Below are 16,960 nucleotides of genomic sequence, written 5' to 3' on the forward strand. Positions count from 1 at the left end.
AAGATCTGGACAGGCCATGTGGTGGAAGGTATAGCCAGGTGGGGAGGCTTCAGTTAGGGGGAAGGTGTCATCACCCCTCAACCAGGTTTCCATCAAGACCATTATGTCAAAGTACTTATCCACAATAATCTCATGGATGGCATGGGTCCAAGTGAATGGACATTCTAGATGGTAATGAGGAGAGAGGCAGGGAGAGCTGACCCACTGACAGAGTCCACCAGATCAGCGCTGGGAGCTGTGAGTTGGACAGGATGGTCATCAAAAGAATAGGATAGGGCGGTTGAGGCTACTGCTCAACCAACATCAATAAAACAGTTCATCCCATCATTATCCTGTTTGTGGGAGCTTGCTGTGCACATTCCTTGCATTATTATAGTGACAATGCTTCAAAACTACTTCATTGGCTGTGAAGTGCTTTGAGAATTCCTAAACTCATGAAAAGCTCTGTATAAAACCAAGCCTTTATCATTTCATTCCAATTTAAGCCCACAGTAATACCTTCAAGAAACCTACTTAACCTATTCCACTAGCTGCTTTCAATTGGCCACAAACAGCTTACAAGGTGCTGCAGCTCTGTCCAGGTGCTTCAACACTTTAGCAGATGCTGTGTTTAGATTTCCCCACATTGACTACATTCCCCTGTACAAACAGCCCTAGGTTCAGGAGCCAACAACAACACAGATCTGTCAAAATGTGTGTGCGTCTGTGATTCTACCATCTGGATAAGGGAACCAGTCTTACTTCCTGCTACTTGCTACCTGTGGTTGGTGTCCATCTTAAAGTGGTATTGCCAGGATAATACCAGTGTTTGGAGGGGTAAATTATGAAGCCAGGTTGCATAAACTAGGTTTGCATTCTGTTGAATATAGAAAATTGAGGGGTGATCTGATCAAGGTGTTTGATTTGAAAAAGTAGATATGGAGAGAGTATTTATTCTGCTGGGGCATCAAGAACATGGGTACATCCTCATAAATGTAGAGCTAAGGCCATTCAGGATGTTAAAGCACTGTTCCTGACAAAGGCTACTGGAAATCTAAACTCTCCTCCCCTAAAGGTTGTGGACGCTAGGCGACATTTACAGCTTGAAGACTGATACTGATCAAATTTTTGTTGGTAAGGGGATTTAGAAATATGCAAAGATGAACAAATTGAGATTAGGTATAGACCAGCCAAGACTTAACTGAATAGTGAAGCATGCCCAAGAAGCTAAATGGCCTAATCCTTTAAACATATACCAGTGTTCAGAAAGTGTCCAGCCACCTTGTCTGATTATTAAGTCAGCCAAATGGGGCACAGATATTGCTTTCCCAAAATCAGATGCAGTGTCGAATGTAAGTTTTAAAACCTCCCATCCATCTCCCCAAATTGTGGTCGGTGACCTCAAATAAACACTCTGAGGCCGGGATTTTATGGTTCCTCCCACCCGGCGGGATGTTATGGTCCTGCTGAACTAAATGGGGATTTAAATGGCTCACCGCACCAGTTGGGGGAGACACCCCACGGCAGGGCAGTAAAATCCTGGCCTGAGAGCTAGAGACTACAAAAAATGTCACCTTTCCCTCATTCTGATAGTATCACTTTAATTAGTGCATTGCAACAAATGAACATTAGCAATTTTTGGACTCAGCTTAGAAATGAAGGTTATGAAAAAGCACTGAGACTTCACGTTAGCTTCAAAGCCCAGGACCTGGAGGGTCATTCCTTGCAAGTGTGTAAATGAGCAGTTCCTTTTGCTCGGTTGCTACAGCAACACTTGCCACCTTTGAGGGATGAACGCTGTTTGAGAGGTCAAAGTGTGCCAGAACTGTTCATGATTTATTCTTTGAAGTTCCATTAGAGCAGGACCATTGTACTGAAAACAAGGGCTTTTAAAAACAAAAAAAGGATTCCATGAGTCACACGAATTGCGCACCAACAAGTTTTCAAAATGGTTACTGTTTGCAGTGCCGTGACCAAGGTGGATCTCCCACCACATCTTCAGCCCCTGGAGCTGTGCTCTCCGCCCCGACGAACCTCCATTCAGATTCACGAAGGAGAGCTTATCCCCAGCTTACTTGCTGTCTTCTGTGCTCTTTGAAGTCAGCTTAATGAGAGGGGAGAAAAAAATGTCTGCTGTCAGATTTCTGATGTGAAGATTAAGATGAAGTGAAGCATACAACAGTTTCGATTCTAGATTCTGTGATTTATACCATCTCCTCCACATTATGAGAGATCAAATAGAGCAGCCAAGGCTGTGGGTCAAGCAGTTATGTAGAATTTGCCACGCAGAAACAGGCTTGTACTCTACATGAGTATCCTCCCATTCTAAATATTTCTGGCTAACCTGCTTCCCGTACTCCTCAATTCTCTTTCCCTTCACATATCCATCACACCACTCCTTAAATGCGTCAACGCTATCTGCTTCAACTATCTTATTGTCAAGGCCTCTTCTGCATGGGTCTGGTCAGACTCCCGCCTGAACACAGTGGGAAGTGGCACTGATTTCAGGTGACAGGAAGCTGCCACTTTTAATGGGATGGCGGGGGGACCCAGGGACCTAACAGTATAACCCCCACGTCAATCAGGTAGTTAGCCGGAAGAGGAATTTGAAGGGCATCGGGGAGGGTGAGGGAAGCCCACAGCAAGGAGTACCAAGATTCCTTGTGGAGCACACTTGCTCCTACAAGCCCACAAGGAAATCAAAAAAAAGATAAATAAATGTATATACTTTTCTGGGTCTCTTCTGGCCATGTTCCAGTTTGCCGCCAGGTTGGCCTGTGAAGGAAACCATGATTTCCTGACACAAGTCTGGGGTTAAATTTGCAGTCAGACCTTGATGGTGCCTTTGGAGTTTGCTCTGCTTGCTTAAACCAGACCCCTGCTGCCTTTTAGGGAATCCCCACTACCCTGTTCAGGGCACCAGGTTAAAATTCCAACCCTCAGGAAGGTAATGGGTAAGTTGTGGTGGCCATTTTAACTGCCTGTTTCTGTCAGGGAGGCAGGGTTAGCATCAACCAGTGGGAAGACAAAGCCAGATTCCTGAAGTGCACAGGGTTTTGTGCCAGTTCACCTTGAGCTGGCCATGAAACGCCTGAGAGGCCACAATAGATGGTTCCTTCTGACATCCAGTCAGAGCAATTCCTGGAAGAGTGAGTTTAGAGCTGGGTGTGTGAGACCTCAGCTTTGGGTCCAGCCATGGCTGTGGGCCAGATGTGGTGTAAAAGCAGCACAAAAACAACAGGTAAAATGCATCAACTGACTTCAGTGCTGAGATCAAGGACTAAAAAAAGATATTGATTTTGCTGTTCAGACATGTTAAATTCTGCTTTGGAAATCATCAATTTTATTTTTAATCTTCTCATTTACTTATCTTTTGAATTGTGCTTGAAGTTACCTTCCTTACCTTGTTCTTGTTATCTATGCGGGGCCTTCGTTAGGGGCTCGGTGGAAGTGGGGACATCACACCTGAGCCCATTCTGACCCCTGTCTTTACACATTGGATAGGAACCAGGAGCTATAAAAACCAGGTCAGTTTTCTCAGTTCTCTGCTAGCTTAAAGGAGCTGAGGTCAATGATAACATCTCTGCCACCTCAGCTGGAATTAGCTAACTGAGTATAGACTAGTTTCAATTTTGGGTATCATACCTCAGGAAAGATATATTAACCTGGGAGGACTGCAGCACAGATTTATCACAATCTTAAAGGACAGAATCAACTGAACAAAGAAATTAATCAAGGCTTGGGACCATTTCTGGCTGCTGGCGTCACTAGTGTCTGAAACGTGTCCCAGGGTCACGACCTTATGGGTGGTGGGCAATTAACAAGCTATGTCTGCATTCATGGAGGATGGCAGGAGGCCCACGAAACAGCTGATAGTACTGGCTGGCTGAAGGCTCCACTGGGAGAGGTGGATGCTGCTGAGGCAGTGGGAGGTCATCTCAAAATGGAGACCCTCTTAAAACGCTGCAGTAGATTCCACAATACAGAAGCCCCGGTCACGTTTGAGATGTCAGGGTGGAGGGTCAGCCCCACCATGAAAAATATTTTGGCTGTTTCAGCCTTGCGACTCTGCTATGGGCAAATTGTTGCTGGGCTCTGGGCTCAGTGGTCCCGCCCGACACCACTGAAATTCCACTAGCGTGGAAAAATGGCTTTAACTGCCTGTAATGGGTGCCTGCCTTCGTGCATTCAAGTTGCTGAATCTCGTGGCAGACCCCACTCCTTCGCGCCCCCGCCCCTCACCATCGCCCCAGGATACTTACCTGGAGGTGGGATAGCATCAGGAATTGATCATGACGGGATTTTCTGCTACTTACTTGGCCAATGCCATCAAAGTTGCCTCCAGGGGTCTGGGGAGCTTTCAGCCAGAGAGTGAAATTATAAAGACAGGCTGCATAAAGTTGCTTTGTATTCCCTTGAGTGTAGAAGACTGATGGGTTATCTCATTGAGGGGTTTGGAATGAAAGAGGAATTCAGTAAGGTAGGTGGGGGAAACTATTTCCCCTGGTGAGGGAATCCACATTAAACAAGCACAGTCTTAAAGTCAGAGCTAAGTGATCAGGAATCTCTTCACACAAAGGGTAGTGGAAATCTGGAACTCTCTCCCAAAACGTTGTCAATGTTGGAGACAATTGCAATTGAAATCTACTGAGAGTTGTAGATTTTTGTTGGGCAAAGGTATCAAAGATTATGTATTAAAGACGGGAAAGTGGTACAGATCAGCCATAATTTAACTGAATGTTGGAACGGTCTCATTGTCCTGGCCTATTCCTATACAAGCTAGCGCCCTCTTGGTTGCCATGACTCAATACCACAGCATAGCATAACATTTAGCCACTAGAGAGACCCCCTTCTGCCACGATAATGAAGCCTGGCACTGCTTAACTTTGAGATTGTTCATATTCAGTGTGACATAGCAGCCGAAATCCTCAATTGCATGTAGTTTATAAAAGATTGAGAGTTCTACTGGCAGGATTTTTTGGTCCGCGTGTGGGTGTGATTGACAGGCCTGGGAGCAGCCAGGGTATGGACTGCTGCCCATGATCGGCCTCTGACCTCGATTTCATGCTGGCTGGCCATGAAACAGGCGCTGAAATGCTCAGCACTACCGGGGATAAGCACGGGCGAGGGGGAGCGCAGAATGAAAGCTCCCTGAAGGCAGAGAGCAGTCTCATGGGGCTAAAGAACTTAAAAGCAATAAATAAAGATTTTAAAATCCAAAAAAAATGCCCACGCATCAGAATCAGTCACCTGAACATATACATGATGAAAATTCTGTTCGTACACTTTTAATTTTTTAAATTTAATAACGGAAACCTCACCCCACCCTTGGATGAGGTTTCATCAAAAATGTCAAGTCCGCCTGGCAGATTCGCCCACCCGCCAACTGTAAGGTTGGGCGGACCTTGAAAAATCGGGGACAATTAGAAGTTTAATGGGCTTAATTGCCCTAATTGTTGGCGGGCACGCTTCCGACTTTTGCGCACGCCTGCCAGCTGAAATATCGTGCGAGCGTGGGATGGTGTCGGGACGCTTGCCCGGCTTCAGTCACGCACTATTTTATGTTCAGGTGGGTCTGGCGAGTGTCCACATGCTGAGCTAAAAATTCTGTCCCATGAATCTGTTCCAAAAGAACAAAAACTCACCCGGTTCTTAAAGAATGAAGGTTTTTTACTCTTGGGAGTGCTCTTCTTCTCTCCCTCATTCTCATCGGGGGGGAGAACAAACATCGGCTGACTCATCCTTTTCATCGCATTCTGGTCAAGGGTTTGTTCTTCACCCCCATTTGCCACAGCAAAGATCAGAGCTGGAAAAGATTTGAAAAATATTGAATCAGTCCTGATAAAGGGCAAGAACTCAGAGAAATGTCCTTGGTTCTAAGTAACTCAGCAATGTCTGGGGCAATTTAAAAACAGTGTTGTACTGGAATAAAAACAAAAAAGCTGCCAGGAATATTCAGCAGGTCAGGCAGCATCTTTGGCAAGAAACAGAGTTAATGTTTCAGGTCAAAATGACCTTTCATCAGAACAGAAACCTTTTTTTTTGTTTTTTATTTCAGGTTTCCAGTATCTGTAGTATTTTGCTTTTGTATTGGTGTGCGACAGGATTGAGTACTGGTTACTTGGAGTATGCAGTTGGATGCCAAATTAGATCTGGTGTCAGCTTTGGCTCAGTGGGCTGCATTCGTGCCTGAGTCAGAAAGCTGTGGGTTCAAAGAGCTGACACTCCAGCCCAGTATTTGAGGGTGTAGAGGTGATGTTGTTTGGATGAGATATGAAACTAAGACCAGGATTTTCTGCCCGGCCTTGGCAGGACCCGCCTAGGGGGGCGGATGTGGTGGGCCAGCCACGGTGGGGGGGGGATGTGGTGGGCCAGCCACGGTGGGGGGTGGGGGATGTGGCCGGCCAGCCACGGTGGGGGGGATGTGGCGGGCCAGCCAAGGTGGGGGATGTGGTGGGCCAGCCACAGGGGGGATGTGACGGGCCAGCCACAGGGGGGGATGTGGCCGGCCAGCCACGGTTGTTTGGGGGGGGTGGGGGGGTGCGGGGAGGAGGATATGACGGGCCAGCCACAGGGGTGGGGATGTGGTGGGCCAGCCACGGGGGGATGTGACGGGCCAGCCAAAAGTCCATTGGCTTTTTGCGGGACTGGAAGCTCCCAGTGGAGAGTGGGGCCAGAAAATCCTGGCCCCTCTCTAGGCGGATGTGAAAGAGCGAAGGTACTATTTTGAAGAAGACCAGGGGCAGTGACCTAGCCAATATTGATCCCTCAACCCTAGTATTAAACAGCAGATTGTTTGAGGGAATTTAAATCTGAACAAAGATAGGTGGAGAAGATAAGTGACTTAATCAACTCACTGCTTAAAACACAATTGGTGTGAGATCAGCTAGTGGAACTAACCGCACAGCACGTGAATAATTTGATAATGACAGTTAAGTGTAGCACACTTTAGGAGGAAAGTGGCGACTTTGGACCTACAGTTGCCAAAGCTCTCCAGCACTGGTGTTTTCCTCATCCTATATCTGGCTAATTAGCTGATATGATATAATGATAATGACTAATCTCCACCAATCAGTCTGCAGCAAAGCCATGGGAGAAGGCAAACTAGATGTAATTGAGGAGATGAGATGTTTTTGCAGTAATCTTGCGTGGATCCCACAGTTTGTCGCACAGTACCTGGGATTGTTGGCACTGATCTACTGGCAAAGCTCATCTGCTTCAGCACAGAAGCTGGGCGTTTCTCAGCTTGGTCCGACAGGTTGGTGTCACTCCTAAACTCCTGCTTTCTTGACAGCTAAAAAAGACAAAAAATAATCTCATGAACCAGTATTGGATCACAGAGTGGGGGCAGCATATATTTTTTTTTATTCATTCAAGGGATGTGGGCTTCATTGGCTAGGCCAGCATTTGTTGCCCATCCCTAATTGCCCTTGAGAGAGTGCTGGTGAACTGCCTTACTGAACAGCTGCATCCACATATATGGTCAACAGGCAAGGAATTTGGTCATAGTGAATGAAATTCTTTTTATTCAGGCAATCAGTATCAATATTAAATGCTCCATAATTCTAACAGTGGGGTTAGATACGGAGTGAAGCTCCATCCACACAGTCCTTTCAAATACTCCCAAGCTAGGGACAGCAGAGGTTAGATGGGGTAAAGCTCTTCTTACACTATCCTAACCATTCTTCACAGAGCAGGTAGAGCACGGGTTGGGTACAGAGTAAAGTTCCCTCTACATTCTCCTATGATATACCCCCAGGGCAGGTACATCACGGGTTGGATACAGAGTAAAGCTCAATCCCTCTACATTGCACTGATGTGTCCAAACTCCAATCTCAGAAAACTATCTCCTACACAGCAGTGCAAAATTTCTCCATTTCCCACAGCAACCAAACTGTGGCCTCAGAGCGAGATTTTTTTTCTGAACTGTGGTCAAACCAATTCCAAGGGGAACTGGCTGAGACCAAGCCAGACCCAGCTATGTTTTTGAGTATTACTAGTATTTTTCCTTTTATTTGGATGTCTGTACACACATTGTTAAAAGGGAAACCTGAAGATATCAAAAAGATCATGAGGCTGGGCAATTCGGTTCACAATGAGCTGAAGTCACATGGCCTTCAGTTGTAATCACTGTTCAATTCAATTAGTGATTAGATATAACACAGTCTCTTCAAGCCAACACTTCAAACTCAGGTGAGGAGAGATAATTCATCACTGAAACTTTAATTCATAAATTAAATGAGATATTGGAGTTGACTTGCCATATTTCTGTTATGGTGGCTGAGGAGTGAAGACTCTATGATATGGTTAGCACAGCCTTCCTTCATGGTGCTCTGTTACACTGTTTCTGCATCTGTTTTGACCTGTAGATATGTGGGATGTACGTGTTCTGATCCAGCATGTGGATGTGGGCTTTTGAAGGGGGAGGAGGAGTTGGGCTTGGGGGAAAAGAGGCTAGAGATAATCAACAGCCATTGTAGCGCGACATCCACTGGAGCTTGGTCTGTATGGCCAGTACTGCACATCCAACAAAGTCAGTTGGATACCATTTTTTTAAACAAGTTGGGAGATATTTCTGTATCTCCAAAAAGCGTAGAAATGTCAGTTATCAAGGATTTCAATAAATCCTATTCATTGCCTCTGGGGAGTGAGGTTAAAAATCACCAGTTGAACGATTACCACAAAGAGAGAGGAGACATTAAGAAAAACATTTTTACATGAAGAGTTGTGGAATAGGGAATGCTTTGCCATTGGGAATGTTTGAAGCAGAGAATCATTGCACCTTTCACGGGAAAAGTGTTGGATAACCATTTGAAGCATGCAGTGGGAGATACAAGGCTACAGGGAGAGTGTAGGGCACTGAGATTAGTCACTTCAATTTTTCTATATGATGCCAACAACCAGCTCAGAACCAGCTGCATGTCTGTTTATGGGTGAACTATTCTTTGCTGCACTGTGCTTCTTCAGTAACATTGGGCGCTGTTTAATGGAGACCATGTGGGTCTTGACCTCTGGCCGGAGAATCAGTGAGAGTCCTACATTGTCTCTTTTAGGGAAAGTCTGCTGAATTAAGTGCCAATTAGGCATTTGACAGGCCAGCAGTGGACCTTCCTCCAAAGACCCTGGGGGTGAAAGACCCTCCTGCCGAGAGCTGCTGGCAAATCAGAGTCAGCTGAACAGCAGCACCACAGGGATGGTGGTGGTAGCTGCTGGTATGACACCCACCCAAGGCTTAAGATGATGGTTGGACACGTGAGTGACGGTGGGAGAGGGTTCAGGAGTGGGGTTGCGAGGGAGGGGGTATTAAGGGGTCAACAGCAAGGGCAGGATGGTGGCTTTCAGTGGGCAGCCCTATCTGATGCGGGGTCCCCCAATCAGGCAGAGTGCTTTTGAATGTGGGAACCCTGGGAGTCAGCAAGCAACCTCATGCGGGTTTGTTTGTTGTGCTTCCTGTATGGTGAGCCTTCGTCTGCTGCTGAATTAAGCAGCACTGGGATGAGGGCCTTAACTGGGCATTAATTTGCCACTTATGGGCCTCAGTTGGTGATGGGGCAGGAAGACATTCACGGGCCTTATCACCATGGACTTAATCGGGATGGAGGCAGAAAGGTGGCAGAGTCCCTAACTGCCACCCTTGTGCCTGACTAAATGCCCCCTGCCCAACAAACTTGCCATAGGGCTGGGCATTAAATTCAGCTTATTAGCTTCACATGCTGCTTACCCTTTTGGTGTCTGAAGGCTCTGTCTTGCTATCTGCAAACACCACACTGCTCCTCTTTTGCCTCTTTTTCTCCTTCCTTAGTTTGACCTCCACTTCCTCTTTGATGGCCCGATCTGGAGCCTTTTCTTCAGGCCTGGCAATTGGTGTCCTTGGCCTAGGGCTGTCTGGAACCACATTGCTAGAAGCCACAGAGGGAACATTCATGTGAGGTAAATTATTCAAAAGATCTTAAAAGCTGTAAAATAATTTGATCAGTATCCTGGTGAACCAATTGGATTAAGTGTTCATGACCCATAATATAGTTGGACAAAGGGCAAAATCATCCTAGATTTGCACTAAGTGTGGCAGTAGACGTGAAAAAATACATTTTACCCGGCAGTCACAGTGGCGGGTTTTCACGCTATATCATCTGCTTCCTGCCTTATTAATTATGCAGCCACAGGAAACACGCCTCTCACTGGCTGGCAGCCTCCGAATCACCCACACACTGTTACCTCACCATTTCCTCACTCCGGTGCCATATCTAAACTGCAGCTGTGCACATAGTTCTCAATGCTGCTAGCCCAGGACTGCTCCAGTGAAGACATGGCCCTGAAGTCCAAGAAGAGTTCAGTGACCTGTCACTATAATGCCTTTTGGAGGCCCGCTGTGATGCCCTCCATCCCAGCTCTGGCTGCAGGAGGTCCAGCAATCTGAACACTCTGGCTTGGGAGGCAGTGGCGGTGGTGGTCAGTGCCAATGCTGCACAGAGGTTGGCCATCCAGTGCAGAAAGAGAATGAATGATCTCACCTATGCTGCCAGGGTAAGGCAACCATCTCATCACTCTAAGCTCACACACTCACAAGGCCATCACACATTCACTTTCATCTCACTCACTACCAACTCAAGGGACATCACCACTCATTCTCTCACACACACCCTCACATCTCCATCTGGCCTCATCCCCTCTGGAGACTGCCTCCTCAGCTCTCACCACCTTAAAACCACTTGCACAGATCAACATGCACCCCCACACACAAACCCTGGAATACCAATCCCCCACCCCACCCAGTACAGCCCTCGCTCTGCAGCTTCTTCTCCTGCCTGAAGCTGTTTCTCCCCTTTCCCCAAGCAAGCCCTAGCCCTACAGCCATTGAAAAGCCACCCCTGCCTCATGGCTGGTCTGATAGGTAGAGACCTAAAAGTGATGTGGTGCTCTCTGTGAAGCCTGGCGCTGATGGCTGTGAGTCTTGCCCGAAGCAAGGAAGGCAAACGAACCCTGAAGCCCTGAGTGCAGTGCAGCTCACCAGGCATACATCGCTTAGGTACAATTGTGAAACATATTGGCACAATCCCAGATGATCCAGCATAATCCCAGATGATCCATCATAATCCCAGATGATTCCAGTTAGCAGGACTTATAATGGGGTGCTAAAGTATTGAAATTAGGTTCCTGATGTGTGGTGGTGGGAAACGCGGCCCGCCATTGACAGGTGGAGCGGCGATTGCAAACTGGTTTCAAGATGACATAAAACCAGTTGTTGGCCTTCTCACCGTATTATCTGCTCGTGCCAACCATGACACCCAAAGCCAATGGGAGCGGAAAATTCGGGCCAAAGTCTTTTCCAGCCATACTTGAGGTGAACCCAAGCTGGTGAAGATGACTTGGAAGAATGTTTTTGCAGAAAGAGCAATTGAGGCCTGCAATAATTTTCTTCTCAGGGTAGTGGAGACACAAACATGTGTTATTTAAGTGGTGATGGGGGTGGGGGAGGAGGGATATCTAAATCTTTTGTTCAAAGTGTGTGGGCCAGGAAGCCTCTCACACCTGGTTCTGCCTTGTGAACAATAGATGGGCCTGTAACTTTACAACCAACCTTAACTTGTGCTCATTCGGAGTCTATTAAGCTATGGTTATTTCTGCACACCATTAATCCTCTGGAAGTTTAAAAACACTGTGATGTGAAATATCTGTCAGGCTTCTGCAGCACTTCACTGAGCAATTGTTGAGGGCAGTCCTGGGAAAAATGATATCCCTCAATTTTTTTTTGCCCTGTGGCCATTTGTGTGGCTGGATGATGAATATGTGCAGGCTATTTAACTTTGAGGGGCATCACCACAGGCTTGAATCCATCTTTAACCCAATAAATCCAACAGAGGAAGATACAAGGCTGTGGGAAATGCAGGGAAAAGGGGGAGAGGTGGGAGTGAAGGATTGGCAGGGTGGGGTAGGAGTGAGGGATAGAGTGAAAAAGGTGGGAGTGAGGGATAGGGTGAATAGGGTGCGAGTGAGGGATAGGGTGGTGTGAGAGTGAGAAATAGAGTGGATGGGGTGAGAGTGAGGGATAGAGTGGATGGGGTGAGAGTCAGGAATAGAGTGGGTAGGATGAGAGTAATGGATCGAATGATGGGGTGAAAGAAAGAGATAGAGTGGATGGGGTGAGAGCGAGGGATATGGTGGGTGAGAGCGAAGGATAGGGTGAATGGAGTGAGAGTGAGGGATAGGGTGGAAGTGAGAGATAGGGTGGGTGAGAGTGAGGGATATGGTGGGTGAGAGTGACGGATAGTGTAGATAGGGTGAGAGTGAGCATTAGCGTGCATGGGGTGAATGAGGGATAGGGTGGAGGTGATGGATAGGGTGGGTGAGAGTGAGGGATAGTGAGGATCGGGTGGGAGTGAGGGATAGAGTGGATGGGGTGAATGATGGTTAGCGTGGAGGTGAGGGATAGGGTGGGTGAGAGTGAGGGATAGGGTGGGTGAGAGTGAGGGATATACAGGCCTCCGAACAGTAGTCAGGATGTGGGGCACAAGATACACCAGGAGCTAGAAAAGGTGTGTAAGAAAGGAAAGGTTACAGTGATCATGGGGGATTTCAATATGCAGGTAGACTGGGAAAATCAGGTTGGTAGTGGATCCCAAGAAAAGGAATTTGTAGAATGTCTACGAGATGGCTTTTTGGAGCAGCTTGTGGTGGAGCCCACTAGGGAACAGGCAATTCTAGATTTAGTGATATGTAATGAGGCAGATTTGATAAGGGAGCTTAAGGTGAAGGAACCCTTAGGAGGAAGTACCATAATATGATAGAATATACCCTGCAATTTGAGAGAAAAAAGCTGGAATCAGATGTAACGGTATTACAGTTGAATAAAGGCAACTACAGAGGCATGAGGGAGGAGCTGGCCAGAATTGACTGGGAGATGAGCCTAGCAGGAAAGACAGTGGAACAGCAATGGCAGGAGTTCCTGGGAGTAATTTGGGAGACATACCAAAAATTCATTCCTAGGAAGAAGAAGCATATTAAAGGGAGAACGAGGCAACCATGGCTGACAAGGGAAGTCAGGGACAGCATAAAAGCTAAAGAGAAAGCATACAATGTGGCGAAGAGCAGTGAGAAACCAGGGGATTGGGAAGCCTACAAAGACCAACAGAGGACAACTAAAAAAGAAATAAGGAGGGAGAAGATTAAATATGAGGGTAAACTAGCCAGTAATAAAAAAGAAGATTGCAAGAGTTTTTTTTAGATATATAAAGGGTAAGAGAGAGGCAAGAGTGGACATTGGGCTGCTGGAAAATGACGCTGGAGAAGTAGTAGTGGGGAATAAAGAAATGGCGGAGGAACTGAATAGGTACTTTGCGTCAGTCTTCATGGTGGAAGACACGAATAACATCCCCAAAGTTCAAGAGAGTCGGGAAGCAGAGTATGGTGGCCATTACCAAGGAGAAGGTGCTAGGAAAACTGAAAGGTCTGAAGGTGGATAAATCCCCTGGACCAGATGGATTACACCACAAAGTTCTGAAGGAGATAGCTGAAGAGATATGGAGGTACTCGTGGTGATCTTTCAGGAATCACTCGACTCAGGGAGGGTCCCAGAGGACTGGAAAATCGCTAATGTAACCCCTCTGTTTAAGATGGGAGTGAGGCAAAAGACGGGAAATTACAGGCCGATTAGCCTGACCTTGGTTGTTGGTAAGATTTTAGAGTCCATTATTAAGGATGAGATTTCAGAATACTTGGAAGTGCATGGTAAAATAGGGCAAAGTCAGCATGGCTTCATCAAAGGGAGGTCAGGCCTGACATAGGTTAGAATTCTTTGAGGAGGTAACGAGTAGGTTAGACAAAGGAGAGCCAATGGATATTATCTACTTGGACTTCCAGAAGGCCTTTGACAAGGTGCCGCAAGGAGGCTGCTCAGTAAGATAAGAGCCCATGGTGTTAGAGGCAAGGTACTAGCATGGATAGAAGATTGGCTGGCTGGCAGGAGGCAGAGAGTGGGGATAAGGGGGTCCTTCTCAGGGTGGCAGCCGGTGACTAGTGGAGTTCCAGAGGGCTCAGTGTTGGGACCACAACTTTTCACTTTATACATTAATGATCTAGATGAAGGAACTGAGGGCATCCTGGCTACATTTGCAGATGATACAAAGATAGGTGGAGGGACAGGTAATATTGTGGAGACGGGGCGGCTGCAGAAGGATTTGGACAGGTTAGAAGAATGGGCAAAGAAGTGGCAGATGGAATACAACGTGGGGAAATGTGAGGTCATGCACTTGGTAGGAAGAATAGAGGCATAGACTATTTTCTAAATGGGGAGAGAATTCAAAAATCTGGAGTGCAAAGGGACTTGGGAGTCCTAGTCCAGGATTCTCTTAAGTTAACTTGCAGGTTGAGTCGGTAGTTAGGAAGGCAAATGCAATGTTGACATTTATTTCGAGAGGACTAGAATATAAAAACAGGGATGTGCTGCTGAGGCTTTGTAAGGCCCTGGTCAGACTACATTTAGAATATTGTGAGCAATTTTGGGCCCCATATCTCAGGAAGGATGTTCTGGCCCTGGAGAGGGTCTAGAGGAGGTTCACGAGAACGATCCCAGGAATGAAAGGCTTAACATATAAGGAACATTTGAGGACTCTGGGTCTATACTTGATGGAGTTGAGAAGGATGAGGGGGGATCTGATTGAAACTTATAGAATACTGAAAGGCCTGGGTAGAGTGGACATGGGGAAGACGTTTCCATTAGTAGGAGAGACTAGGACTCGAGGGCACAGCCTCAGAGTAAAGGGAAGCCTTTTAGAACAGAGATGAGAAACTTCTTCAGACAGGGAGTGATGAATCTATGGAATTCATTGCCACAGAAGGTTGTGGAGGCCAGGTTATTGAGGGTATTTAAGACCGAGATAGATAGGTTCTTGATTGGTAAGGGGATCAAAGGTTAAGGGGAGAAGGCGGGAGAATGGGGTTGAGAAACCTATCAGCCATGATTGAATGGTGGAGCAGATTCGATGGGCCGAATGGCCTAATTTCTGCTCCTATGTCTTATGGTCTTATGGGTGAGAGTGAGGGATGGGGTGAATGGGTTGAGAGTGAGGGATAGTGTAGATAGGGTGGGAGTGAGGGATAGAGTGGATGGGGTTAATGAGGGATAGAGTGGAGGTGAGGGATAGGATGGGTGAGAGTGAGTGATAGAGTGGGTGGGATGCAGGTGAGGGTTAGGGTGGGAGCGAGGGACTGGTTGGGTTGGTTGAGAGGGATGGGGTAAGGTAAACAGATATATAGATGGGGTTAATTACAAAAGAGATAATTTTTTCGATCACTGCCTCTTCTATACGTTTTTGTGTTCCTATTTCTCTGATCTTGTCAATATTTACATTAAACCCTCATTCCCAGAATTTGAGCACTTTAAACTGTATAGGCCCATTCAGTTAGGTCAATCTTTATACATTTGGTTCCCAGAATGTACGTTCCACACATGTTACAAAGGTTTTAAAGATGTTTGTGCCTCCAGTGATGATCAATAATGAGTATTGAACTGTCCACAGTGAAATCGGTGCTTATGCCTCACCTGTCAGCAGTCACTTTGGTTGGTGTGTTGCATTCAGCGTTCATGGAGGAGAGGGAGATCATGGACACTTGCCGGTAGGATCTCAGCATAGATCTTGGCCGGCTTGCCCGTTTTTCATCAACATCTGGCTGCAAGACAAATTCAGGAAAGAATGCAGGATTGAGAAGTCAAGGGATATGTTATAGGTCAGCCTTGGCTCAGTGGTAGCACTGTCACACCTGACGCAGAAGTTTACGGGTTAAAGCTCTAATCCAGGCTCACTCCCCTGGTACAGTAATGAGGGAGTGCTGCACTGCTGGAGTCGCTGTCTTTCAGACAAGACTTTAAAGCAATGACCCGTATGCCCTGTCAGATGGATGGAAAAGATCCCACAGCACTGTCCAAGGAAGAGGAGGGGATTTCCTCCAGTGTCCTGGCCAATTTTCATCTCTCAGCTAACACCTCTTCAAAACAGATTATCTGGTTATTTATCTCATTGTTGTTTATGGGGCTTTGCTGTGTGAAAACTGGCTGTTGCATTTATTAACAACACTTATTGTCAGGATTTTTATTGAGAGACAATCGTCAATCTCCTCAATGCTGTATTGATGATTGTGCTAACTTTTCAATGAGACTTAAAACAAGTCCCTATTGAGATGGATGATAAAAATCATACCATTTCAATGAAGAGCAGGAAGTTATGGTGTCTGACCAACATTCATCCCTTGACTAAAATCACAAAGGAAACATTAACTATTTATCCATCCTATGCTGATTTGTGCCAATTTATATGAATAGGCAATTGCTTTCCCTACTGTACTAATAAAGTCGGTAACACACTTGCCTCTGAGTAACAAGCTTCCATGTTCAAGCCCTAATCCAGGGATAGAATGCAAAATCAAAGCTGACACTCCAGTACAGTACAGAGGTAGTGCTGCACTGTTGGAGGTGCCATCTTTCAGATGAGATCTAAAACCAAGGCCCCATCTGCCTAGTCGGCTGGATGTAAAAAAATTCCATGTCGCTATTTTGAAGAGGAGCAGGGAGTTATCCCAATGTCCTGGCTAATATCCATTGATCAACATCACAAGGACAGATGATCATATTACTCTTTGTGGGAGTTTGCCATGGCTACTGTGTTATTACAATAGTAACTATTCTACAAAAAGGACTTCATTGGCTGTAAAGAGCTTTGAGACGTCTGGTGGTCGTGAGAAGTGCTATCTAAATGCAAGCCTTTTTTTTCTCTAAAATCTTTAGCCCATTAAAAGCTTGCTGAGTGATAAATGGGTCAAGGTTTTTGTCAAAATAATAGACAGAGATATTTCAGACAAATATTTTGACACACACATAGCTTAGGTCTAGAAATCTCTAAATAAACCTTCAAAAGCAGCAAAACCAAATAAGATGGTGGCAGCCTTGAGGCCTATCAACTTGTTGAACTGTTTCCTCATTTGAGCAATA

General features: G+C 46.2%; 1 protein-coding gene across 3 annotated transcripts in view; it reads right to left on the reverse strand.

Annotated features, from left to right (window-relative positions):
* Positions 1-1,563: 1,563 nt before the first annotated feature.
* The window catches only part of LOC121280741 (dedicator of cytokinesis protein 2-like), a 627,095-nt gene continuing 611,698 nt past the window's right edge, over positions 1,564-16,960 (reverse strand). For 2 of the 3 annotated variants that reach the window (XM_041192878.1, XM_041192880.1), the window contains 5 exons: positions 15,518-15,645; positions 9,701-9,878; positions 7,156-7,273; positions 5,625-5,785; positions 3,386-3,493 (listed from right to left, as the gene is read on the reverse strand). In XM_041192878.1, the coding sequence (XP_041048812.1) occupies positions 3,413-3,493; positions 5,625-5,785; positions 7,156-7,273; positions 9,701-9,878; positions 15,518-15,645 (666 nt within the window). In that variant the 3' untranslated portion in view covers positions 3,386-3,412. Of the gene's footprint in view, positions 2,084-3,385; positions 3,494-5,624; positions 5,786-7,155; positions 7,274-9,700; positions 9,879-15,517; positions 15,646-16,960 lie in introns of those variants that run through there. The other variant, XM_041192879.1, reaches the window with a different exon arrangement.

This window comes from Carcharodon carcharias, chromosome 8, assembly GCF_017639515.1.
Source record: "Carcharodon carcharias isolate sCarCar2 chromosome 8, sCarCar2.pri, whole genome shotgun sequence".
NCBI lineage: Eukaryota > Metazoa > Chordata > Chondrichthyes > Lamniformes > Lamnidae > Carcharodon > Carcharodon carcharias.